At 34.0% G+C, this 17,468-nt stretch overlaps 1 protein-coding gene across 6 annotated transcripts in view; it reads right to left on the bottom strand.

The window, feature by feature from the left end:
- Positions 1-2,314: 2,314 nt before the first annotated feature.
- The window catches only part of LOC119069088 (stromal interaction molecule homolog), a 28,027-nt gene continuing 12,873 nt past the window's right edge, over positions 2,315-17,468 (bottom strand). Inside the window, exons 2-12 of one of the 6 annotated variants that reach the window (XM_037172972.1) lie at positions 16,521-16,684; positions 16,339-16,458; positions 16,161-16,273; positions 14,788-14,903; positions 14,505-14,677; positions 13,767-14,331; positions 13,621-13,668; positions 6,464-6,677; positions 6,216-6,389; positions 5,130-5,190; positions 4,630-4,733 (exon numbers count right to left, since the gene is read on the bottom strand). In XM_037172972.1, the coding sequence (XP_037028867.1) occupies positions 5,163-5,190; positions 6,216-6,389; positions 6,464-6,677; positions 13,621-13,668; positions 13,767-14,331; positions 14,505-14,677; positions 14,788-14,903; positions 16,161-16,273; positions 16,339-16,458; positions 16,521-16,684 (1,715 nt within the window). In that variant the 3' untranslated portion in view covers positions 4,630-4,733; positions 5,130-5,162. Of the gene's footprint in view, positions 4,749-5,129; positions 5,191-6,215; positions 6,390-6,463; positions 6,678-8,896; positions 11,605-13,080; positions 13,669-13,766; positions 14,332-14,504; positions 14,678-14,787; positions 14,904-16,160; positions 16,274-16,338; positions 16,459-16,520; positions 16,685-17,468 lie in introns of those variants that run through there. The other 5 variants (XM_037172970.1, XM_037172971.1, XM_037172974.1 and 2 more) reach the window with 5 other exon arrangements.

Below are 17,468 nucleotides of genomic sequence, written 5' to 3'. Positions count from 1 at the left end.
TTTTCCGCTAACAGATGGACATTTTGCGCCGAAAAAGAGATTCTATTTTTGCGTTCCTATGGTATTTAACTGAGAAGTGATTATCATTATCAAAGGTAGAAAATCCGTGACAAAGAAGAAATCGTTTGAAAATTCATGGAAACCCTTAGCATCTTAAACTCTTTAAAATCCCTGACGCCGAAAACATACGAGCAATATTTCGTTGATGTGATCGGCAATTATGCTGCGTTCTTTTATGAAAATCCGGCAAGTTCTATGCCACTCAAACATACCGCTTTTCGAAACAAACTCAAACCAGAGCCACTTTTATATTTGCTCTATTTTAAAATAGCGGTAGGGTCTTCGACGAAGTTGATGGTATCCCTGATTTAATATTAGTGTTTCTTTTGGACTACATAAAACTTCGACATGATCACTTTTAAGTTGAACACAATAAGAACTCTAGAAACTCAATGTTCCCATACTATGAGCGGATGTTCGGACGTGAAAAGTAATTTGCAATCCTACAGGTCAATTATTTTATCACATTGGACTGAATAAATAAAATTATAAATTATCAAAACCAAATTAAATTCCTTTCAGCTCTAAGTGGATTTAATTTAATAAAATTTTACAAACTTGGCTGAAAGTGTTCCGTTAACCTATCGTTAACGTCTTGTGATTGATATGTTTTCTTCGTCTCAGAAAATATCTCAAATTTTATACGCTGAAGGAAAGGTCTACAAAATCGACTCACTGCCAAGCACTAGAAGTGACGTGACCATCATTACTATTATTTTGTCAGGTCAAGAGAGTCATCTAGATAAGCAAATGAAAATTTGGCGTTCCTCTGAACAAACGCCACAGAAATAGTAGACAATCACTGAGCACGACCAAGGTATTATGAATGTTCCGCAAATGCATTATAGGTCGATTTACAAATTGAAAAATTACTAGTCGTGTCTCAGTACATCTTTGATACGGACTTACAATTTCCAATTTAGAAGTGGACTTATAAGCTACAATGAACTTCCGCAATTTACGTTTGATTGTTTTTGTAATAAATTGCTTTAAAAAACAACTGATATAGGAGAGTCTCCGATTCGCAGATGATCACCTCAATACTGCCTACTAACAATATCATCATTTTGGATTTGTTCTCTTTGTGTCTAACACAATTTGTTGCTACAGATCAGGTGACATTTAATTGAGTTACTAGTACACTAGCACTAATTTTTGTTTGGTTTGGTTAAGGGTTGTCATGAGTGTAGAAGTTTAATTTGTAATACTTTTGAAATAGCTCGCAATTGATTCAAATAATGTGAGAAATTCATTCCTTAGGAAAATTTCAAAACAAATTGATCCGTCCTATAAGTATAAGTTTTGCTCGTCGTTTGACTGTTTTATAATAAGACAGGGTTCTATAAAAGACTCGTACATGAAGCAATGAGTGAAATGAAGTTTCAACAGAAAATGTGGGCACGTCAGAATCTCGCTGTTAGTTGAAATGGTGACAAACCGTCCAGAACGTTTTCCCAAAAAAAAAATCCTTGGTGAATTTACCTTCCTGCACTTGTTTATTCATAAATCAGAAGTACATTTTGATCATTTGCCATGAGTTCTTATTTCCTTCAGTGTTATATATACTCGGCTTGAGGATGATTCGTGTTTCTTGTGTTTCAACAATTCAATGGAGCAGTTACAGTCAAACTTTTTACTGGAGACTGTATGCAACATGACTGAATAAAGACAATACAATTTAGAATAATTCTTTTTGCTCACTGATAATCAAAACTCAGAATGCATGCAAAAAAAAGACAAATGAATGAGTAGTACTGTCCAGAAAATTAGTGTTAGTCCGTTCTTTGATAGCTAAGAACATCAAAAATGATGTTCGGTCAATTAACTGAGTTTGTATGTCATACACTGAATTTATTGAAACATTTTCGAATTTTTACCATCGCTTACAAATAGCCAAACTAATATTGGACGATGCAGAAGTCATATTTCACCTATAGGTGGAATTGTTGGCAAATGAAATCTTTCCAATAATTTGGCTATTTGTCGATGATGCTTACGAATAGTATTTCTCTTGCACAGAAGCTATTCGCAGAAGTTTACGAACATCATCTTTATAATGGTGTGGCTATTCACATGATGAATTGTCGCAACATTTTTCTCGTTTTTTTCGGGTTCGATTTATTAAATTTTTGAAATTTGATTTTTTTTATAAAAAACGAATTGAAAATTCATTTGTCTTATGTACACAGTGTTAACAGCATAGAAATTCTATAAAAAATTTTGTTTTTTTAAAATGTTTTTTTTCTTCCTTTTCCTTCTTTTTGTTTCACTTAATTGGGGAATGAATTGAGGTTTGGGCGTAGGGACGCATTTTTAATTTTTCTATCACAAAATCGACATTTTCAATATGCTTGTAACAATCTTATTTAACTTGTGCGTCGTATATATATACACTCTCGTTTTATATTTCTATTTCATTTTATTTACACAATACTTGAATTTACTACGGTTATTATACTCGTTTGCATTTCACTACAAAAAGTGTTAATTTGTTTATCTCTGAAAAATATTGGCTTTGACACAGTTTTCAGTTTGTGTTTCTACGATATTTTTTATGGTTAAATATTGAATTATTTTCCATCAGTGCCATTACAATTACATTCTATAAGTGTAGCAGAAATTTAGTTAGTAAAACGTTTTGTCTTTCAAAAGATAAACACTCGTTACAAGTTGGACAAGTTGCGGCAAAGTTTTAAAAAGATAAATAGATCGCTAAAGTAGTGGGGTGGGATGTCAGATTGGAAAATAGAAAAGTCCATTTTTTGTGTGAATTTCATAGATTCATATGCTACGCAAACGATGAATTAACACACGAGAAATTGACTTTCCATTTAATCCAAAGTTTTATGTAAAGAATTACGAATGTCGAAAGAATTGAAAAATGAAAAGCACATGTAAACTTCGTCTTAGTCGCATGGAAAACCTTGCTCCTTTATATGATGAAGAACTACCCTTTGTCGCGTTGTTTCCATATTCGGCCTTTCGGGCTGGGAAACTAAATGCAACCCTAGACGTAGAAAATCGAACGTTTTGTTTCTATAATAAAGTGAAAGAAAGTGAAATGCCTAAAAAATGACGGAAGACAAGTGAAAATTTTAGTTTTTTCTTATGGGTAAGGATCGCACGGCTTCGCCTTCAACAACATTCACACGAAAATTTTGGCTTTTAGACGTGTTGTTGTTAGGATGTGTACTTTAGTCAACCTATTCTATCTGAGCTCTGTTTAAAAGTTTTAAGAAACACCGACAGACCAACATTAACGAGTAGTTTACTTAAGTGTCTTTTCTGTGGTGTAGTCAAATCATCACTTCTTTCTGCATTTATAAACAGTTTTAATTACGTGCCTGCTTTCGAATTTTTGGTTTGACGGTTTGCTACTCGTCAAAAAAAAACAATTCGAAAGAAGTTCCGTACTCGTTTGTTTGCTAGTAGGATGTAACCATTTGTAACGAAACATTTCAGCTCCCACTAGCAACTATTTTGGATTTTATACACTTTGACTGAAGAGCAATTTAATCGACCAGCGGTTCAACAGCAAAAAAATGAAGGTAAACACATTTTGTATAGAAATGATAAAAATGTAGATTGAAGGAAATAAAAGACATCTTTTGGAAACTAAGAGATAGAAGGACTCGTGTAGTTGTTAATTTACGTCACATATGGTGTATACTTCGAACGTAGCAGTTACGAGTTCGAAATATGGGCAGTTTTTCATCCTGATTCTAAATCACTATTAAAATAGTTTCTAGGACGTCAGGATCCGAAGCTTTCACAATTTTAAGTTAAGTTAAATTTGAAGTGGCAAATTTGAAGGTGCGAGCGAGATTAATCTATGTGACATCATTGCATCTCGTAGGCACCAATGCATTTTCCATTTAAATTAAAATTGGGATAGCTCCCTCCGGATTCTGACGCCCTAGAAACTATTTTTTTAGTGATTTAGAATTAGGACGAAAAACTACCTAGGTTTTCGAACTCGTAACTGCTACGTACGAGGTGTCAAGTAGTGACTTTGTGACCGCGATTATCAACTTCATTTTACCGAATACCGCTAAAATGGTAACGGTAAAATTGCTCTTCAGTGAAAGTTACCCGATTTCGAAATGATACGTTTGGTGGTGAATCTACGTACGACTCTGTGTAGAATATTATTTTCCTATGTGTTGTACATCATTATTATTTGTGTTGTTATTTTCACAGTTCATATCATAAAACTCATTTATATTTTTCCTTTATTCCAACATTATTTATATCTCAATCATAAATTATTTTCTTAAATAAAAATTTACTTCGTCATCAAAACTGTAAATCTGTTGTAATTTTCCTTAATTTTATATTATATGCAATGTATCCCTCGTTCTACAGATGAAAAAAATAACAAACAAATTTATCGAAATAACAGTTCTAGAATGGATTGCTTTTCACCGAAACCGTATCATCGAAACTTAACGACGATCCTCTCAAATTACGCATTTTTGTTTTTGTGCGATTTCTTACCAAATGGAAAATGCAACTTTCGACGTCTTTTTTTGAATTCACCATCGAAGCTCGACGAATCGGTCGAATAGGTGTCTTCTGGTTGGGTATCACCGTGTGCCGACGTCGTTGATGATACAATGGATGATGCAGTGGACTCCAGGGGCTCCACGTCTGAGCTTTGAGCCCGGTTAAGGCTGTTAAAGGTGAAACTGATGTTGGAAATTCGTTTTCGTTCGGTTTTTTTTTTGGTATTGGGTTCGGTAGGTTCGCAACAAGAACAATGAAATAAAAATAAAACGGAACGGGAAAATGTTAGTCTTGATTAGTAATCGGGTTCATTAACATGCTGCTTGGTTAGTTTCAATTGCAAAATGCTTCAGCAACTAAAAAATTCTTTGTAAATAGAATTTGGTTAATAAGAAAGTAAAATGGAGACTCAATTTGATGAGGTTTCGATTTTAATATAAATTCGAAATGGTTTTTTGTTTCGATTTTTGATTCAATGAGAATTCAAAGGAGTTATTTAAAAAAAAATACATTCTCGTTTACGATCGAAAAGTTCTGTCGTTCGTTCTCTTACTTTCTCATACCATTTTCTAATTTTTGTTGAGAAAACTTAATATCTAAAGAGGTGTTTGACCTCGATTCATTCTGTAAAAATAATTTATGTTTTTTTCCTTTATTGTTTAGTGTGTGCACAAATAAAAATTAAATTTAAAAAAAGAAAAAAATCATAAAAAATGGAACAAATTAACACGATAACCCATTCAGTGGTTTATTTAGTTGGAGCCATTTATGAACAACAATACCTACAGAGACATATCTGCTGTTATTGTGAACCTTACCAGTAGACTCTTGTGTTTTGGTTCTATCATTGCTTTCGCTAACACTGTTCTTAGTCTTTCTACATTATAATGTCTCTGGGACAAGTGATAGAAATGGTAGCACAAGAAGCGATTTAATTTGTTACAAAACAGGAGATAATGTTTCTCAACCCTCAGTTACTTTGCGTCATCCACTAGATCTCAGATCTGTTTTATTATAGTAACTTAATCACCCGTCATCACCACTGCACTTCACGGAAATGAGTTTCATAGCAAGAAAGACTCACGTCAGCATACTAAACTACTAAATGTACCGCAACATAGGCTCAGAATTTCGGTGATTAGAACAAATTAAAAATTTCAGAAACCTAATAAAATCTGAGAAATTATGAAAATGAGAGTGTTGTCAGAGCAGTACCACAGACTGATGCCTATCTACAACATTAAAAATGCCAACAATCACTGGCGATAATTAGGAGAAAACAATAATTAAACCCTGGTTATCGATAATAGAATGAGCAATCAACTCTGGCTGTTTTTTTCTTTTATAGTAAAATTTGCGTTAATGAAGTTTAAGATTTTCCATCAAACATGACGCAAAAGAACAAAAGAAGTAACAGATTCAGTGATTCTACATGATGGCCGTGAAGTGGAAGAATAGAAACAGAACTCGTGTGGTTGAAAGGTAAACGTAAAAAATTGAAAATTATATTTTTACACCAAACCATTCTCAGTTGTTCCCTTTTTTAAGTTAAACTGGAAGGAATGAATAAAATAGACAACTGAATGAGCTATACAATTAAACAAAGAGAAAACTGAAACAAAAAAATAAAAAATAAAATAAAAACAAACCTTAAATGAGAATTAACACGTCTCGGCGGTGGCATAGGAGGGGGAACGCTTTTCACTAGCGATGTTTGAGAAGTAGCTGGCGATTTTTTGGTACGAGGCAAGGGCATAACTACCTTATCCTGATTCATTGTTAAAGGACTTGCACGGATATTGTCGTCTTGTACACTGGGCGAACTATTTTTTACGGCAGCCAACCAATAAGAAAATAATAAATTTAACAAACCAAAAATAATAATGTGAAAACGAACCTCTCGATGATGGAGGTACTCATCGGATGACTGGAATTCTGTGCAGCTAAACTAGTTAAGGACGAATGTGAAGCAGGATAACACATTGGTGATGATGCGGTAGTGGATATGGGAACGCTTGACAAACGTAACGATGACGGTTCGCTACCAACAATAAATGTAACAACTTCACCATCATCACTGCCGGACGAATCGTCTCGATACACACGGCCACCTAAACATAGAAATGCAGAAATTCTTCCCTTGTACCATTCGAATTTTCATTCAATTTTTTTTTAAATCTTTTTATTTTCTATTCGGATAATAAGTTTTGTAATGAATAGTTTAGGTTTCGTTGATTTATTAAGACATTGTCCTATGATCGTGTCGAAGTATAAAAATGGGGATTTTCCTTTTGGAGAAGAACCAAAGCCCAAGAAAATGCATGCACTGTATTTCAACTGAGAACAATGCTAATTATTATGCAGCAGCCAGTAAAACTTTTGCTGATTGAATGACAATTGGAAAATGGCGAAAAATATTTAGAATTTCTTTCTCAATAATTAATTGTCAGTCGGCAGTTAAATTAAAGCTGATAATTTGGGTAATTTCCTGTAACTCGTAGCTACGGAATAGACCTACCAGCCTTTTATATCAATCAATCATAAGGACAGGATTTGAAGCCTCTGCAATACTACACTACATAGGACTAAAAAATGTTTGTTTTGTCATTTTTATTGTCTTTGAGGTAATCGGAGTGTATTTTCCAGTCAGCATCCAGCATAGAGCAACCAAAGTCAAAATGTAAGTATTCCTGTACCTAACATAAAAATACCATTTAATCAAATTTTTGACGTTCTTGAGAAATTGCCACGTTTTACTTTTGGATGCTTCAGGACTGAAAATTGAGCAATATTGAGGAATTGAAGACTATTGATTTCAGGAACGATTTTTTTAAAATCAATCGTTCAATACAGACATTTCACTATTAAATCTCTCTACGATGTAAGCTGATTGGAAAATACACTAATCCAAAACCGGCACAAACATTTTTGGCATTGAGTAGCGAAGTTCTAGATGGCATAAGCACGCAGCCTTCCGTATCTATTAAATGTGTTAATTTTCAATTGATTTACTTTGGTCAAAATCTTTTCAAACAAGTCATCGGGCCTGCTTCTTTAATTTGAGTATTATTTTGTCACGAATGTCTGTCGGTTAAAGGAAATTAGCTTAAATCAATCAATAAATTAAAATATAAATGAAGAGAAGATAGATAGGTAAAAGCATGGTGATGGTGGCTGGAAAATTTACGGTGCAAAATGGTCGGTGAGTTGTACCAGCAAAATAAAAATGTAAAAAAATGTTACCTTGTAAAGTTGCTAAACAAATGGGAAGGGGATGTTATTAAATTGGATAATCAACAATAAATAATTTCGTTTTTATAATAAAGGAACCACCTGTTTTAGCACCTGTTCTAGATATACCACCATAAGAGGCTATATTAGAGTGCTAAAACGAATGAAAACCCCAAACAAAAAACGACCAAATTGTTTTTCTACACATCACGTCAAACCCTCTTTGCTCTAACTATAATGCGCGCTCAATTAAAAAAAAACATCAAACAAACAAATCATCACAACTAAGATGTAGTATATTGCACTAAATGTCTAAATCAAAACGAAAAATGCGTCTGAATTGGTTTTATGAAAAAAGTTATTATTTCCAAAAATAATTATTATCTTCTGTACATGTCAATTAATTAATGTAAACTTAGCAGAAAAAATAGGTAAAATTAAATTTCTGTTTTCTTTCGATTTCTTTGAAATTTATTAAATTATAAATCTTAAACGTTTCATTACACTTTTTTTTGTCTAAGCGACAAATTCATTCAACATTGTGAAGGCTCATTACAGAAACTATTGCAATGGAACAGGTTGACCTTACTTCTTCTGAGCAGGCAGAATGTTAGTTTCAAGTGGAGAAGAGACATAACATTGACTTCTACGTCAACATTCTAGGTCATAAAGAAGTTTTTGTCTGAGATCAATGTGGATTTGTTTAACACTTTGTTGACGATACTGAATCTTTTTCTCAGTGGCCTTCGGTACCAGGCTGGACTACTCCAGCCGAAACTGTCAAGGAAACTGGAAATTGTCAAGTCTAATACTCAAAATTACGGCGATATTTGTAACAAAAGTAACCAAACTGCCAAACTGAATAAGATCTTTCTAAATCCGAACGCAACAACCGATCCCATTCTCTGAACTATTGGAAATTTGATCAGAAAAAAAACAAAACCATACACGCTACGGACACAAGTGGTTGAGTCACATTTCGCCAAGACTTTGTGAAAAGTTGTTTAATCTTATCTACGCACTTTCGACGTGAAATGTTCACGACCATGACCACTACTGTCCGTAGCGTGTTTGTTGTTCCTACGCAGGACGTAAAATCTGTTGAAAAACGGTTTCTATAGTTATTGGATGAATTGTCTACAAAATGTGTTCGCTAACGGTTGAGGAAGTGATTCAGTGAAGTTCATGAAATTTACAAAAATCAAAAACATGTTTCAATACTTGGCATTGCTCTGTGATGTATTTTTTGATTCAATAAGAACTACATTATGTGGAGTGATCCAAATCTTTTATTCAATTAGTGAATTGAGATCCAACATTAAGGTTTCACTTATAGCCGAAACGAAGAAATGTAACCTTTATTTTGAATCTTACTGTACACTAGGCACTGAACTGATCTATGAATTGGCGAATGGACGTTGTGAATTAAATCAGTAAAGCAAACAAAGTCTATTTTACGGATTAGATAAATCTCTCGCTTTTAAATTAACGTTCTAAGGCGGATCAGGAATTAACAAAATGGCTTTTTGTGCAAGCATGCAAATAACAAAATATTTTCTAATAAAACAGCAAAATTACGAATTTGATATTATCTAACAGTCCTAATGTATGAAAACTTCAATACGTTTGAATGGAAACGAAATCAAAAAATTTGGTGAAATTAATAAGTCGACCTGTTAGCCATGTAATACATTTCTGGAAAGAGTTATTCATCTGGGATATACATTCGATGCATTAGAAAATTGTTCGTTTCCTGGAATGTTGATGTTATTCTCACTGTTTTGTTCCGATTTAAATATGCAGCCATACTAATGGCTGACAATCAAAATGTGATGCCAGTACTATCGATTAAAAAACGCAATAAATCTGAACAGACTGAGTCTGAAATCGTAAGACGCCACAAACAATTTACACGGCATACTCCGGCAGTGACGGTTAATTAACTTACATTTAACTTAATGCAATTACTGCACACACAAAAACTAATATCGACAGTCAGTGTATGTGGCTTTGATCATTAAAAATTTTAATTTTCTAAAATACCACTTACTCCGACTAGTTGAATGTAATTTTTAATTGGAAAACATTCCGGAAAATCAAACAATCTTGTAACGCAATCAACATTCTACATGTTACTTTTTCTCGCGAAAGTAATTAACGTGACACCTTGGAACACATGTTCGAAGGAATTACTTTCGTGACCGTTGAGTCTATCATTAATATTTAAAATATTTCACTATAATAAATCGACAAACCACTAGAGTCTGAAGCATCTTTTTAAGCTTTTTTTTAAATCATTTTATCATTTCAATTAAAAAGAAATTGTTCTCATATTCAAAGATTCAATCTTTTTTAACATTTTATAATTATAAGTACAAAATAAATATTTTATTACAATTGTAGGTAATTTTCCTTGTTTAAAAGGTATAGTTCACTGAATTAATTATTTAAAAAAAAAACTCTTCTCATTCATTGATTCAAAGCGGAGATTAGTTTATTTTCTTTCATTTAATTCGATTGCGCACTTGAACACAATCCGTTTTTGTCGCCAAAACAGCTATTGAGAAAGTGAAAAGATTTGCATCAACATGGTTAGACCAGCCAGAAAAAAAACGTTTGATTTAAAATTATGCTCACAAATTAAAGAACTTGAAACATCCCGGCGAATTCGGTTTCGTCGTACAGACGCTACTAAATGCAATAGAATGTAGACTTAATTTCGATTCTAAAAGAAAATTAAATTAAACATGAAATTGTGGAAATCGTGTCATGCATTGCATTATCCTGTCGTTGCATTTTATGAGACACAACTGGACTGTAATTTCGAATAGCAAAACGCCGTTTCGTTTGAGTAAAATAAAAATAAAAATGTTCATCTCATAGCGAGCGATCCTATATTATTAATCGTTAGATAGTTCGGATGGTAATTCAAAGAAAAAGAATAACTGAAGTCTCGAGATCATTTCTGACCAAACAAGTTGCTAGTTGCTAGTATCAGATCTCATTTATAAAAGATGCCCGCCTCTTCTTTGTTCATCTCGCTTCTCAGACTACATACTGCAGGTCACACACTTTCGGAGAAACGTTTTGTTGCAATTGATAGCAATTCGTAGTTTAGAAAAACACTCAATTCATTTTTATGAGTGACGCCATTATATAAACCGTTACTACAAATTTTTAATGACCGAACTGTAGCCTGCATTAATGCATAAACTGTTCAAAACCCTCAGTGTCAGAATTTTATTCTGTGACCGTGGCAGGACGAAATAATCAATCTGATGTCTATCAGGACGGTATTATTAAACTTAACAAAGACTTGAAAAGAAAATGGTGTGATCTAGGAAATTTTAGATTTATAATACCGATGCACTAAGTGTCCTGTTTCGACCAATTCTCAAATAGGTCCTACTACATTCTCTCTAGAAAATCTTACCGTTTTGCAGTGCAAATTGTACGCTCGCACTAATACAAGATATCTAAATGGCAAAAACCATTAAGACGTTAAAAAAAATTGTCGTCACGCTCATTGTGCCAACCATAAATTGCTACGTCTCATAAATTATGATTTCAAAAATATTGACGGTTTTTCAATCACAACGAAACGAACCAAATAAATTTAAACAAAAAAAAAAACGACAAGGACAAGTACAAGTGCTGTTATCATTACAATATTATATAAAACATGGAAAATCAGTTTTTATTGTTTATCGCGAATACGTCCATCGTTATAATAGCTTATATAGTGATTTATGCATTGATTTTCACCGGGACGACATAATTTTTCTCAATAAAATATATCATCATCATCTACAAAAATGAAGGAAAAAGAAAGTAAATTTTTAAGTTTATCAGATTCAAACCGATTTACGATTAATAAATAAATTATTACAACAATAAGTAATGTATTTAATCCCTGCGGGTTAGTATACTAGCTACTGTCGCCCAGCATGAGACTTATGACTAAAGTAGAATATTTGCATAGTTCCCTTAATCATTCATATCGAATCCTCGCAGTGCGAAACGATGAAATGAAAAACTTTCCCTTCCACTTCAAATGTAAATGTAATCCATGCGGTTATTCTGACACCAATTTCAGTCAATTAAAACCGACATCGACAGAATTATGATGTTTTTTTCTACAATGATTTTGCAAAGCATCGTCAGACCAAGCACTAAAACTAACTAAAATAATCGACTGGTTCGTTGCAACGGTTCGATATTATTATGTACATTTTCGTTAACTACGAGCAGTTGGAATGTTTGGTTTGTTTCTGTCAATTGCTTGGTTTAAAGATGCTCTGGGCTTATGGCACAGTGGTACCGAAGTGTTAAATTTATCGTGTTCAATAAAATATGTTCTACGATTTTCTACACATAAGTTTAAAAATGTAAATGGGGTAAGCCAACAATGAATTCCTGCGAGAATTTCGGCATGAGATGGTCTTCCACATTAACTCTAAATAGGAAATTTTCGACTTATTTCTTAGTGGATTTTCCATGCTCCGATGCAATGCAACAATTGGCAAATTTATGATCCAAATGGTTATGTTGCTTTCTTAGCAGAAGCTGTAAGAAATTCCTCTTAAAATATTATAAAAAAATCTCCACGGCCGATGATGGAAAATTTATGTGGACGCGACATGAACGATGTCTATGTTGGCCTAATTCAAGACCAATCTTCGAGGAATCAAAATGGTGTAAACAATGTGTTTTCGATAAATTTTCAAGAATTCTTGATAGGATCATGGCATAGCCTGAAAATGGTTTCGAATCTGTCAGGTCAGATTTCACGCCACTTGAAACAGGTTGTGTTTTCCTTGACCGTGGAAAGAATGAACAAACCAAAAGCCTCAGTTACTTGAAATTTCCAAACAAATGTTTACGTAACCTGTCAGGTCAGTTTAGTCAGTTTTAAGTCAAGATCCGATCGTTGGCATATCAAATCATCTGCGTTCAAAGCAGGTCATTTTTACAAATTGTTTTGGAATTCTAGAAATTATTAGAAATTTGCTAAAATTTAAGCATTTTTTAGAAATTATTTACGAAATTCTACAAAAACACAATTTTTGATTTATCAGACTCAGAGTTTTAAAAGTCATCGATGTTCTTAGTCAATTAAGTGATTTTTAGTTTATGATATTTTGACGCGAAATTTGAATTCACTTAGGTGTTTTAAAATTTTGCGCCAAAGTGCCATTAAGTAAAAACACTTAATTGACTGTGAACATCGATGACTTTTAAAACTCTGAACTAAAAGAAGCCACTGTAGTGGAGTTTCTACAAACTGAGGAAATTTCTGGAAAATATTGGAAAATGTTTGGCTCTGAATCGAATGTTGCTAATGATTGAAACCGTGCCCAATAAGCCCAATAGAAGGTGAAGTGGAATTTTCAAATGGCGACAAAATGGGATCGTTCATATACACCGATCGTTAAAATGAATATTTGCTCAAAAAAATTTGCTAAACAACCCAACGTATATTTCATTTACATACTTTCTCTGTGGTGTGAAGTAAAATTAAATTAAAAGGAGAATAAACTACCTGCCGACAATAATAGACTACATCGTTATTTAAATGGTAAAATATCAAATCTCACACTTGTCAATTATATTTTTGAATGAGTTTTGAGTGTAAAACCAAAATAAAAAAAAAAGTTAAAAACTAAAAAACAAAAAAAGAGGAAAAATTAACACAAACTTGAAAAGCAAATTATGGTGTGTGTAATGCTTCCAAAATCAAAAATGTAAAAGAGGTTTTGTTTTTTTTTTCGTTTTAACGCTACTCCGATGAAAACATTGAAAAATTGTCTAAGATGGGCTTACCTTGAACAGACTCATCATCAAGTTCGTCTTGGCTGCCGGACATTCGATCTAAAATTGAAATGAAAGCAAAAAGAGAAAAAAACGGAAAATTTCCATTAGTAAATTCAGTTGCAAAATGTGAAAATCATTTTTTGTTTGTAAATTACTTCTCGATGATTTCGCCGATCCATTTCTATTGTACAGTACATTCTCCAGATATGCTAAGCCATTATTATTTACAATGTTAAATCCTAACAGTGACTCAATTTGTTTCCACCGCTGCAATCGTTCCTGCAACTCAGCCGTTACTTCGCTAAGTGCATTCCTCGCTTCCACAATACTGCGATCGACATCGTCGATACTCTTGCCATGTGTCGATACGAAGGCTCCCACTAAACTGGACCGTTTCCGTTTCAGCTTTTCACATGCTTCCCGCGCCAATTGAAGCTGCTTTTCGGCCATGACACGTTTTTTAAGCGTATGCTTGCTTTCGAGTTCATAAGTTAGCTGCAGCCACGACTGCAGCGCTGGCGGTGGTGTCCAGCAATGGTCCACCAATTCGACTTCGGCTCGTGACAGTTCGGCACGCAGCATTTCGATCTCTTGCTTTAATTGTTGCAATTCCAGATCGGAATTGGATGATGACAGAGACGGTGCTTCTTTGAGCCGTCGTTCTAAGTCTAGCTTTTCGGTCGCTACATTCTCCTGTTCCAAGCGAGCCAATTCAAGTTCCTGCAACGAATAAATTTTGTAAGACAACTCAATCTCTCGTCAATACAATTAAAATGTTGAATACTTTTGATCGTAATTCCAGTATCATAATGAACAATGTAAAACGTCGTATAACAACATTGCATGCGAATAATTACATCAGATCGATTCAACCTTCAAACAAATTAGCTTACCTTTTGCATTTCCGTCAAAGCATTCTCAGCTCGCTGCAGTCCCTCCATATCTTTTACCATGCGACGAAGATGCCGTTTTGCATTCTTGTTCTGTTGATAGGCATACCAACAACCGATGATAGCACTTAGCAGTAACGTTACCAAAAAGTAATCTTTCCATCTCGTACCCGTTTCTATTTTCGTACAAATAAAACAGAGAGATAGAGACAATACAGCGGTCGCCAATGATTTGGGGTTAAATCTTTGAAAAAATAATTTCAAAAATTCTTAAAATTTCATTTACCTCTTGGTGGTCCAAAAAGAACGACATCCATTGCCTTCAGTGCTATTTTCTGTTTATGTATAGGATCGCGTATACCCAATACAGTACTCACATAGTGCATATTATGAACTGCAAGTCTAATTCATCGGAAAGTAGAAAAAAATACCAGAAATGTTCATTCAATGTTTCAATGGTAAATTACTTTTGCACACTGTAATTAAATTATGAATGAAAAGTATGCAGCTTTTGTCTATTGTGAAAAAATGAAAGAGAAGAACAACAAAGGCAGACGTATGATTGCACGGGTTTTTCGTTTGATGTTTAGTAATGTTTATGTTACGTCAACTATTTAATACAGAATGCGCTGCGCACATATCTATCCGATTACAGGGATTGTATTCAGATTATCAGTTAGATTTTATCGGTAATGTTCTTCCATTTCGGATAAGTGATTGAGACGAAAGTTCTATAATCTGCAGCTAAGCTAAATAAATTTTTCATGTGGGCAGTTCCACTGATGGAAACATGCGAAATTGATTCTTTTTTCGCGGACACTTTTGAGTGAAACCACACAAGCTTCTGTGTTAAACCAATATTACGTGGCATCACAAAAATCGCATTAATTAATCTGAATGATTGTTGAAACTTGTGTGGTTTCTTTTGTGTGACATAAACAATAGATTGTAATGGAATTTTCGTGCCTGAACTTGTAGTCTCTATCCGAAGGGCATTTTCAACACATCTGCACATTGACTAAGAAAGAACTTTCGTCAAAGTATTTTCGATATTAATTTATTCAACGTCGGTTGTCGAATGGAATACAGTTCCGTTGTTATAGGTATGCAAAACTATGTTAATTAACGCAACAACAGATGATCTTCATACATAAAAATGTGTCTGGTGAATTTGGAATCCAAATTTTCTGTCGGTAAATGCGGTACGCTGTTTTTCAAGTTATAAAAGCTGATATTTACTCGAAAGCAAATCATTTATAAACATCTATCGTCGTTATCGTGCCACAAGAACGGCTAATGGACATTCTAGTGAAACCGCGTTCGTTTCACATCGTTTGCTCTAAGGGTTCGTTCAATTGAAACGTTTAGATTTTGTAGGGAGGGATTTTACTATGTCGGCTGATCGTGTCGCAGGAAATAGGAATTATGTGGAAGCGGATAGAGAATTGTAGTCAAAATTTCATGGACGATGTCATTGTTGAACGTCACCTAAACAAATAATTGACCTACCGAAACAATGTACACATGATGTTGCTATTTTTCGGACTTTATGTGTTCGTCGATGACTGACGAAAAAAAAAATTATGAATCGATGCGAACATGAATATGGGTGGCACGAATGGTACGATGCGACTGGAAATATTTTCAATTTTAATTTACCTGGGTAATGTTTCACCCGACACTTTATGTTTCTGAAATAGCTCAACATACTGTGGAAGTTGTACACTTTGCGACAGCCAATCCGTCGTTTGTTCAACGGTCCAATTGTGAACCTGAAAAAGAATGACAGAAACCATGTCGTGATGGTTATTTGGTCAGCTGATCAATCGAATTTTACCTCAGATCTTAGCCAGGCTTCCCATAGCTCTTTTACCGAAATTTGTGTATCATCATTGTAGTGAAAAGTTTTATGTCTTTTTTCGTAGCCGGAATCGTATTTGAGCTCTTCGCGTAAAAACTGGAATTTAAAAATGTTTCTTGAACTAGCTTGCCAACAAAAATATTTAGAAAACGACTTACATCATCAGATTCTGTCAGATCAATATTACCATTGTCATCATCGTCCAGTTGTTGATGAAGAGATTTAATAGCCTCCATTCCGAGCCGATCGTGAACATTTTCTAAGCATTCAATATCGTCGGCAACACACGCACCGTCAGCTGAAGATCCACTGCCGGTACCACCTAAAAGTACCGTAATAAGAAATGGTTAGTGAGTAATTGATTGTTTAGCAGTTTAGCAATTATGCTATCTGTTTCGCTGATATCAGCATTCCCGTGCACAGTATAAAAACCTGCACACGATAATTAGGTTAAGAGATGTTTTTTTCGCGAATCGGCGAACAATGTCATGACAAACAAACAAACAAAAAAAATAATCCTCGAAACTCAACAATTATGTAAGGTTAAAAGCGATTTGCAATTACGGCGTACTTTTATCGACTTTGTATGGAATAACGCTAAAAATAAATCGATTTGGCAGTGTATTTTGTTTCGATTGTATTTACTTGTTTACCTTTTTATTACAGTTTTTAAGCGTTTTTTTAAATAAAAACAACAACCACATTTTTTTCTACAAAGCATGTGGCTTGGACATGTTTTTGTTAACAATGAAATGTTGTGCCGATTCAAAATAATTCGGAAAAACTTTGTCTACCTAATTTAGTATAGAGTGTATTAAGTCAGCAGACACATTGGCTGTAAATAATAACTCAATTTCCTTTTGAACCCAATGAATTGAGAATCATATTTTGCAAAAAAATTATTCCAACAACACGTGCCTCGTAAATTATTTTGTATCACAATTTAAAACCTCAGATTATCTATGTACTTAACACAACGAAACGATTACTTGGATTATGGGTCATTACCCATATTGAGAGATTTGTTGCCGCAGGAACAGGTCAATTTTTAGGTCTTGGAAATAAAGTCGATCGACTTGTGAAACGGTGTGGGAAGCAAATGACAT

This window comes from Bradysia coprophila, assembly GCF_014529535.1.
Source record: "Bradysia coprophila strain Holo2 chromosome X unlocalized genomic scaffold, BU_Bcop_v1 contig_26, whole genome shotgun sequence".
NCBI classification, from domain to species: Eukaryota; Metazoa; Arthropoda; class Insecta; order Diptera; family Sciaridae; genus Bradysia; species Bradysia coprophila.
Note: the sequence above shows the minus strand (reverse complement) of the source record. Positions and strands in the feature narration are given on the sequence as shown.